A 10252-nucleotide genomic window follows, 5' to 3' on the forward strand; every position below is an offset into this window, starting at 1 on the left:
GTGCAGAGCTCATGGGTGGGTATTCTTTTTTTTTTTTCTAGTGTCACTAAGATATAATTGGCATATAACATTGTGTAAATTTAAGGAGTACAACGTGATGATTTGATACACGTATATGTGGCAGATGTTTACCACAGTCAGGTTAGCTAACGTATCCTTTATCTCACATAATTACTCTCTCTCAGTTGTTAGGGCGAGAACGTTACAGCCCTACTGTCATAGTTAGCTATAGTCATGGTAGTCACTCGTTTTTAAAAATGTGCTCCCTCATAATTGGGACTCCAGGCAGGTTTGGGGTCTCCTATTGCTGTGGGGTCACCCCCTACTTTTGAGGGAAAAGCAGACCCCGTTTGGTCTGTATCTTAGAGTCTAGATCAAAAGATGGCAGGAGCTGGTTTGTCCTGGGAAGACGCTGCAGGCAACCAAAAGGCTGAAAGGGCCTCAAGAACTTGTCAGTTGTAAATTACTCTAGAAACGTAAATATTCAGTGAAAAAAAAACAAACCAAAATTTTCCACATGCTCAGTAGACTGCCTCTGGGGAGCATGGCGGCATGGGTGAAGGGACACGGCCCCCGCAGAGCAGGGGCAGCCCCGCCACAGGTCGCCCAAGTATGCTCGCGGACTCTTTCAGTGACCCAGGAAGGGCTGTTACCTTTTCCAACTGATATGTATTGAGACACGGTCAGCTTTTTCATTTTTTCTTGTCTTTTTTTTTAAGATTTATTCGAGAGAGCAAGCGAGCATGAGCAGGGGGGAGGGTCACAGGGAGAGGGAGACGCAGACTCCCCACTGAGCAGGGACTCAATCCCAGGACCCTGAGATCATGACCTGAGCCAAGGGCAGACACTTAACTGACTGAGCCACCCAGGCTCCCCTTCTCTTGCCTTTTCATAGTAGCGTCTGTTGTCACACTCCCCTGCCCCCCGTATTTTGTGCAACAGGATATGTCTGTGATTACAGGGCTCGAAGGAAGAAGAGTATTGCTGTGGTCTGACTGCATCCTCTCCAAACTCCTCCGTTGAAATCCTAGTGCCTGATGTGATAGGTTTAGGAGGTGGGGCTTTTGGGAGGCCCTGGGTCATGAGGGTGAAGCCCCCATGAATGGGATTAGCATTCTTATAAAAGACCCCAGAGAGCTTCCCCTCTCCTTCTACCACAGGAGGAGACAGCCATTTAGGAGCCAGGAACCCAGCCTGAACCCACCCACTGGGGCACCCTGATTTTGGGCTTCAGACCCCAGGCCTGAGAGAAATCAATCTCTGTTGTTTATCAGCCACCCGGTCTGTGGTGGTTTTGTCACAGCAGCCCAGACGGAGGAAGACAGGTATGGGAAGTGCCCGGGGAACAAGGTAGGGTGGAGAGGCATTTGGGTCTATGAAGTCACACACAACCTCATCTAATTTTTTTAGGTAAAAAGAAGGCAGATCCTATCCTTGAAGAAGGAAGCTCGTGGTCGCCTGGAGCTGTTCCTGGCTAGATGCCTGGAACCGAGTCAGGACAGCTCTGAGGCTGTTGCTGCTAGAAGAAGGGGGTCCCCAGCATCACCTCGTGGGGCCCCTCCAAAGGGGGCAATTCGCAGAGACAGCATCTGAACGGTCTCCTGGGGCTGAGCCACAGGGTGGCCTGGGACCCCACCCTACACTCCCACCCTACACTCCCGGGACCCTGGCCTGTAAGAGGCCCTCGAGAAGAGGAGGACGTAGGCTGAGCGGTGGTGTGACAGGGAAGAGGCCAGAACCGTCTCCCCGGCCTCCACCCCGCTGCCCCCGGGTGCTGCCCCCACGCTTAGTTGCAGGACATCTGACAGACTCCTCCTGAGCGGTTGCAAGGGTTTGCTCTGCCTCCTGCCCTCACGTAACTAGACCGTGATGTTTACAGCCGCTCTGGGATTACACCCTGCAACCTTCGTCTCCTCTCGACATGCCCGTCTCATCTTTCATTTTATTGAACATTCCCTGTGAGATTCTGCCAAAGACCTGCTTGTTTCAGCGACTTTGATTTTCTTTTAAGGAAAGCAAAATTTATGGAAATCAAACTGGCTTTGACACAGGGGCCCGAACACGCAGCAGTGTCCGTTCCTCGGTGCATATAAATCATGGGTGCTGACGCTCGGCCTTTGACCTGACCCAGGGCAGGGGCGGCGCGGGAGGGTGCAGGTCGTGCCCGCCCGGGGGCCGCACCCCTGCGCGCCGAGGCTGGGCCCCGGGCGTCGTCCGCTCCGTCCCTAGGGCTGCACCCGCACGTTGCTTCGGCCCGGCGCGCAATGGGTAAGAGGAGCCGCCGGAGACGTGCAGCGAGCCCCTCATCCCTGCGGGGGGCGTCGCGATGGCAGCACCGGCGGCAGCCTGCAGGCGAGGGCTGCCCTGTCCCGGCGCTGGCGGACTCCGGGGGTCTCCCGGACACGCAGCCCGGCGACCCGCGAGGCTCCAGGGGCCGCCCCGGGGGCGCTCGGCAAGCACGCCGCCGCCTGCCCCGCGAGCTCGGGCGCCGGGCCGAGGGGCCGAGGAGACGCCGTGGCCGCCGGCGCGGGGCTGCAGCTCCCTCCCCGGCCGCCTCCTCTCCCGCCGGCGTCCCCGAGCCCGAGCTGCGCAGGTGCCGCCTCGCCGACCTGCCAGGGGGCCCGTCCTCCTCCTTCTGGCTGCGGCCCCCGGCTGAGGAGCGGCGCGGGTACGGACGACCTGAAAATACGCCAAAAGCCGTTTTCCAGGGAGACTTCACGTTCTTTAGTTTTTAATTTATTTTACCTACATTCAATTAATTCACATTAGCGTCTCGTTTCGGAGGCGGAGGTCATGACTCATCAGCTGCGTGTGACACCCCGGGCCCATCACCCGGTTACCCCCCCCCAGTCCCCCGCATTGGTTCCCTGGAGTCAGGAGCTTCTGCGGGTTGTCTCCCTCTCTGATTTCGTCTTATTTTCCCCTCCCTTCCCCTAGGATCTTCTGTTCCTTAAATTCCACATGAGACTTCACACTCTCACTTTCCTCACAATTGCTCTGGCTTTTAGGAGACCTAGAAATAGAGGCCCTCTTGCCAAAGAAGGCCTCAGGTTAGGGGGAAGTTTTCCTCGCGAGTGGGCTCAAACAAAGATCTGTGGGGAGCCCGCCGTGGAAGGGCCATGAGTTAAGCCGGGTACTGAAGTTGATGTGACCGCGGAAAGTTCTGGCCTAGAAAAGAGGTAGAAGACGCTTGTTTAGAGCGTTCTGAGCACCAGCCACTGTAGCAGGCCCTGCCCACGTATTCCCACGCCGAACCCTCAAAATGTAGTCATTGTGGAGGACGCAGTGCCAGCTGCCGGTTGGGGAGTTTGCAGCCCCGAAAGCTGACGTGACTTGCCCAGCACCCCAAAGTCACTAAACATGTAGCTGTGTACCCATCTGTCACCTAACAATCGTGGGGAGCTTCTCCTGAGAGCCGGGCACCCGGCGCACGAGGCTATCAAGATGGATCAGCCGTGGCCCTGCCCTCGCTGAGTTTATCGTCCAGCTGTAGAGACAAATCCGTAGACAATCACAACAGAGCTTTGCAAGTACCGTGACCGGCAGGGGGATGGATGCACGGGGGAGATGGGCGCTGTGATGCCGCAGGAGAAGCCAGTTTTGTGATCAAACCACACCAGCCTGACCCCAAATCCTGTACTCTCCCAGCGCAGAGAGAGACAGAGACGTCTGCTTTTCTGTCTCGTTCTGTGTCCTATTTGTGACCCTCCAGGGTCTGATGTCGGCATCCTCTCCTCTCTGTCTGTGAGAGGCAAGATGGAGAGCATCTCTCGTGGAAAATACCTCAGGATTAGATGTCCAGCAAGAACTTGATGATCTGGAGAGCTTTCTTTACGGCCACCTGTCACCCTGCCCCCCAACCTGCTCTTCATCTGGAATTCTCTGCTTTCGCGCCACCACAGTCCACCCAGCGTGAGAAATTAGAAATGGCCACGTTCTTCCAGCTCCTCCTTCCCACTCACTCCCCACCTCCCACATCAACTGACGGGGTGGGGTTCCACTTTAAAACCCCAGCCTTTGCTTAGTTCTCATCGCCGCTGCCTGACGTCGGACCTCCTCCTTCTCCTCTTCTGGGCAGCTACAGCCGAGACCGGGTGACGGCCCAGCGTCCCCTGTCACCCACCACAAGCCTAGCTCCACACTGCCACCAGCACCGCTTGCTGAAGAAGCAGTCTAGGTCATGCCACTTTCAGGCTTCCACGTCTCTGATGACTTTACGCTGCACGTATAATAAAATCCAGTTTTCCTTGCACAGTGTAAGAGGTTCTTCATCTAGCCTCACCTTGTCTCTCCACCACCTGCCCCAGCCACACAGAACCTTTCCCGAGACCTAAAGTGCATCTCTCTGCCCCTCCACGTGCTTCACTCTCTGAGCCTGGGGTGAGACCATTCCCTACTTATCAACCCAGAAAACTCCTACTCATCCCACAAAACCCAGCTCAAATAGTACCTCCTCTGTAGATGCATTTCTTTGCTTCTCCAGAAGGTCTGCTCATGCCCTCCTCTGTGGCCCTCCAGCCCCACATTTATGCCTCTATCCTAGCGCTTGTTATAATATATTGGAACGGTCCCTAGAAATATATATGTGTCTTCTGACGGGACGCTAGCTCCTCGGGGCCAAGGACTGTGTTTTATTTGTTATTCCCAACATGGAACCACAGGTTCTGCTGCATACGAAGTGCTCAGTGAATGTTTGCTGTGTTACAGGACTTCCCATCAGTCCTTTTGTCTGTGTTTATTGCCAGAAGCCGTTGGTGCCCTGATACTCTCTCTTCAGTTAGGTAACAGGAAGCAAAGATCCCTGGCAGAGAGGGAACCCTGGGGTCATAATGGTCCAACTTCAAAATAAATCCTGTAACACACCTAGTCACCGGGCTTATCATACTATCAAAGGGTGTTTGATGTTTTCAGTTGAAGCAAAAAAAAGGGGGGAAGGGTACTTGCAGAAGGAGTAGCTCCCATGCACCATTTGAGTGGCGGACAAGCGGCTGCAACCCAAGGTAGAGAACCAAGGGAAGGACGCCTCAGGTCACACGCTGCTACCTGGCGCCAGCTGTTACTCAGGACTGGGGATGTTCCCCTGGCACGGGGTTGAGATACATTTCGATGGGCTGATGTTCTGGAAGAAGACCCAGTAATACCAGGAGTGCCATTTATGGCTTAGAAACTAGGCATTTTTAGATTTTGTTGTTGTTGTTAAAGATTTTATTTTTAAGTAATCTCTATATCCAGCATGGGACTCAAAACCCACAGCTCCAAGATCAAGAGTCACGTTCTCCACCAACTGAGCCAGCCAGGCGTCCCTGCGTTTTTAGATTGATCGATTGATTGATTATTTAAGTAATCTCTACACCCAACATAGGGCTCGACTCAAAACCCTGAGATCAAGAGTGCTCGCCCTTCCAATTGAGCCAGCCAGACATGCTGCCCACCACCGAGTATTTTTAGATTTTAAACAGCAGTTCACACCTGAGAAACCAGGACGAGCCTACGCTAAGAACAATGAAACCAAGAAGCGTGGGGGAAAATGTTTCGACCCAGATCTAGATTGTTCTACTGCTAAAATACTTAGGCAGTGATAAGCACAGGTCTAAATGATTTGACTTCTCTAACAGTCTGGCTGAAAATACATGAGACAAAACGGGATGAAGCAGATGTTTTTAAAAATTCAAATTAGGAAAACTGAAAATGAATGAAATCCCACCTGAAATCAGCTAGAGACTTGGAGACCTGTTCCGCTCAAGTCCATGTAACACAATGCAATACAAATTTAACACATTGCACATAAAATGCATCTGACGCTTCCTATTGAATTATATGGATCTGCATAAAACGGGCTTTCTGCGGTTGTCCCCACCATCAAGAAAAGGAGGCGGTGGATTGTTCTAAATTGCTTTATTTTCCTAATTAAATAACCCTGGCTTCAAGCAGTTCAATTTGCAGTTTAGGAAGGATTATTTTCCAATTGACATTGAATTGAACAGGTGCTATTGTGTTCACAGCTTTTAAGTTATTGGGATTTTTACATCTAGATGCCAGAGCTAATCAGAAGGCTTTCTCTCTTTTCTATCTGTCTTCACTATCTGAAGCAGAGTTTAAAGCTCCTCAGGATATTTTGTAACTCATTAGTTTTTGGCATCCTCTCTAGTCATATTGGCCAATATGGTTCATTCTTTCTTTGAGCACAATTAGCTGTGAAAACAGATCTTAGAACAGACTCCCTCCACCCGCAAAGGATTCCTGGAGGTAGGAAATGCAGGTGATTATCAGAGTTTGCCTTTGATACAGACATCCTGCTCTTCTGCTAGCCCTTTGAACTAACTTTGATATGCAATAATTAAGAGGGATTCCACCCCTGCAGGAGAAGCCGCTGTGGCCCTGCCCCTTCTCTCCCTCTACTGAATCCTTGTTTTGAACCATTGATCAAACAGATTTAAAGGGATTTGTTGAAGCCTGTGTGGGGTAAGGAGGAAGGAAATGAAGGAGGGGGGTGGAGAGAGATGAGGGGCCACATCTGGTATAAAGTTTCAGAAGGAACCTGCTCACTGGAGTTCACACACCTTACGAAGAAGAAGATTTGCTTCTCCTTCAGGAAAAGCAGTTCCAGACGACCTTGTAGGGTTTCCGTTTTGCTCTCTTGTGGGTTTGGAGCAGCCCGGTTTGGAGGAGGTATAGGGGCGATTAAAGGATGGCGGTGGTGGTCTTGCTGGGGCTGAGCTGGTTCTGCGCCCCCCTGGGAGCTCTGGTTCTGGACTTCAACAACATCAAGAGCTCTGCTGACGTGCACGGGGCTCGGAAGGTAACGCGCCGCTAAGGGAGCAGGGGGCGGTTCACGGGGGTAAGGCTGGGGGCGGGGGGCGGGGGAGCGCTGGCAAATGGACGCAGCGGTTGCTGGGACTCACTAGAGTCGAAACACCAAATAGGAATGGCACGAACCCCAGCATGCTATGTACTCAACCTGTAGCTCGGCTTCTCGATCCACATCAAAAATCTCATCATCTGTATGACACACATGGGAAGGCATTTTCTTCCATTTTCACAAAGAGCACACAAAAATGAAATCCTGAGTTTTAAAAGCAGGACAATTTTTCGAACACAACCCTTGCAGCACATAGGTTTCTTCATCGGAGATTTGATCTCCCCTTTGTGGGAGAGAAGCAATTATATTGAAAGATTAAGGTGCCACCGAAGGTCTGTCCCGCATGCAAAGTGCCACTATGATTCGGCTTCCTCCACCTCCCACTTTGAGTTAAAAGTCCTCTTACATCTTTTGGGTTCCCCAGCCCTGTGACAAGTTTTTCCTTACAGGGTTCACAGTGCCTGTCTGACAAGGACTGCAATTCCAGAAAGTTCTGCCTCAAACCTCAAGATGAGAAGCCATTCTGTGCTACATGTCGTGGGTTACGAAGGAGGTGCCAACGTCACGCCATGTGCTGCCCTGGGACACTCTGCGTGAATGGTAAGCCATTGTAAACCCTTGTTGGATTGCTTGGCCCCAAGGAACAGTGGTTTTTGACTGAAGACAGCATCTGAGTCTCATACGCTAGAATATTCCAAGACAGGCACTCTCTGAGAGTCTCCTGGATTCACGCTTGAAGTCATTCATGCAGCTGCCTTTTCTTAATGCAACAAAATAGTTTATTTCCTGGCGACAGTTTTTGTCAACAACTTACATATAAGTTTAAAGGAAGGGTTCAAGTTGGAATCTTTCAAATTCTTTCATTTTCACATGGATTCCACTAATTAACTACTTTCTTTGCCATATGTGCGTGTAAATATTTGGTGCGTATGTCCCAGAAATCGTGGAAGTTATGTGTAAACTGGAGGCGGAAGTACTGCCAAACTGTGTTAACAGTGCGATAATTAGCATGTCCGTGGTCCTGATCCTTGAAGTTAATAACTCTAACCACACTGGTTCTCTCTCAGATGTTTGTACGACAGTGGAAGATGCAGTGCCAGTATTGGAGAGGCAGATCGATGACCAAGATGCTGTGGACACGAAGGGAACTACTGAGCATCCGATTCAGGAAGACAAACCGAAAAGGAAGCCAAATATTAAGAAATCACAAGGCAGTAAGGGTAAGAGAAGCATTCTGAGCAATTTTTTTTTTTTAAAGAAAAACTTTTCCTGGGGCCCTTGGATGGCTCAGTTGGTTAAGGGTCTGCCTTCAGCTCAGGTCATGATCTCATGGGTCCTGGGATCGACCAGCAAGGAGCCTGCTTCTCCCTCTCCCTCTGCCCTTCCTCCTGTTCGTGCTCTCTCTCTTGAATAAATAAAATCCTTAAAAAAAAAAAAAAGAAGAAGAAGAAGAAGAAGAAGAAGAAGAAGAAGAAGAAGAAGAAGAAGAAAAAGAAAAAGAAGTAAAAGCTTTCCTCCTCCTAGGCTTTTAAGGATAGGCTGAACCTGACTTGATTCCTCCCACTCCAGAAAAATAGGGATGATGTCCTTTTTCTAATCTCTCTCCATCCACAGCTAGGAAGATCATGTAGGGAGTAGCGTAAGGCAGTCAGCCAGTCAAGAGGACAGGGGACTAGCCATAATAATGAACTGGTTAGCAAGAAAACCTTTCAGTGAATTTTACACATACACGTTTTTATGGTCTGTAATTTAACAAACGGCGGTTTCCCTTTCTAGGTCCTCAGGATACAAAATAGAAGAGAAATAAAAGTAGATGCATTAACTTTTTATTCTCGGACAAAATACAAACTTCACTAAGATGAAGTTTTTTGCAAAATTGCAGTCTCAAATTCCAATCTTGGACATAAAATAACTGGAATGTTTGAAGGTGGTGAATTGGCCAGTCTGTGTCTCCAGGTTAAGTGGCCCCTTTATCAGTCATGGTGTCAATATAAACCCATTTAATAAAACACTGATGGGAGACACGGATTTAATTCCTCAAGATTGGAAATTTCATCTCCCTTTGAAAATATTTTAACTTTATAAAACAAATTCTATCAGGTAGGGCGAAAATTTCCATTTCATCTACTTTTGACGTAAGATTTAGCTTTGGGAGAACTGCATGCTGGTTTTTTTTACTTTGGAGCCCTCAGTTCTGGATCCTACACCTTGATCCCAGCTACAAGCTCCCCATATGGCACTGTCCCGATTTATTGCAACAGCCTGTATGAATCTTGTTACAGGACAAGAGGGAGAAAGATGTCTCAGAACTTTTGACTGTGGAGATGGACTTTGCTGTGCTCGTCATTTTTGGACTAAAATTTGTAAGCCAGTCCTCCTGGAGGGACAGGTGTGCTCTAGAAGAGGGCAAAAAGACACTGCTCAAGCTCCAGAAATCTTCCAGCGCTGTGACTGTGGTCCTGGACTATTATGTCGGAATCAAGTGACTGGCAACCGACAACATGCACGGTTAAGAGTATGCCAAAAAATCTAAAAAGCTGTAAAGATTTCAAAATAAAAGACAACTCCTTACTGTATTCAAACAGAAATCTCAGACATTAATTTAAAAATCTTTCCGTCTCTCTGTAAATCAAATCTTGTAGCAACTGGAATAGACGGACCTAGAGCGCCGTGGGGTGCTGCCTTGTGATGAAGGAAAACTGGCTTTGGCTTCTTGTCTATTTCTGCAAAGTAATGTGATTCCACAGAAAAGTTAATTTGATCTAGTGACTCAACTAGTTCAAATAAATCTTTATGTAATTTCTGGTGAAATTCTGGTACCTGACAGTAACCTGGGGGGAAAAAAGTGATGGTCTGCAGGTAATTCTTATCTTATCAGTGAAAATTAACACAGTAAATTAAGGGGAAAAAAATTTCCTTAAAATCCCTCTTGTTTCTTTTCTTTCATTTCTTGTAAGGGAAATGCCCCTTCACTACAAAATAATTTGGTTAATAAAGAAATAAAATTCAAAAGGTAGTATTTTACGTGTATTATAGTCCTCTGCAAGTTATAAAGCATTTGCATGTATTTTGTTCTCAACAGCTTTACTTAATCATTTGATAACTTTTTACATTTTATAACTTAATTATATAATTAATATCATTTATATTACATTTTATATTTTAAATTACATATAATTTTAAATCACATATAATTTATGTAATCTAATTATGTATAACTTAAATTATATTAATCTAGTTATAGTAATTATATAGATTATATAATTTCAAAGCTAGGGCTTTCAAGAAGTGTTTTTACTTTCAAAGCTTTACTTAACCATTTGATAATTTTTTAATTTTATATTTATGTGATGTTAAAATTTATATATAAACATATAAAATTTATATATAAAC

At 47.9% G+C, this 10252-nt stretch overlaps 1 protein-coding gene across 1 annotated transcript; it reads left to right on the forward strand.

Annotated features, from left to right (window-relative positions):
• The first annotated feature begins 6368 nt into the window (after positions 1 to 6368).
• Positions 6369 to 9392, forward strand: DKK4 (dickkopf WNT signaling pathway inhibitor 4). Its single transcript, XM_008706289.2, has 4 exons — positions 6369 to 6799; positions 7309 to 7459; positions 7927 to 8079; positions 9142 to 9392. The coding sequence occupies exons 1-4, from the start codon at positions 6689 to 6691 to the stop codon at positions 9390 to 9392; spliced, it is 666 nt and encodes a 221-aa protein (XP_008704511.1). The 5' UTR covers positions 6369 to 6688.
• The last annotated feature ends 860 nt before the right edge of the window (positions 9393 to 10252 follow it).

The sequence above is a fragment of the Ursus maritimus genome, unplaced genomic scaffold, assembly GCF_017311325.1.
Source record: "Ursus maritimus isolate PB19 unplaced genomic scaffold, ASM1731132v1 scaffold_28, whole genome shotgun sequence".
Lineage (NCBI taxonomy): Eukaryota > Metazoa > Chordata > Mammalia > Carnivora > Ursidae > Ursus > Ursus maritimus.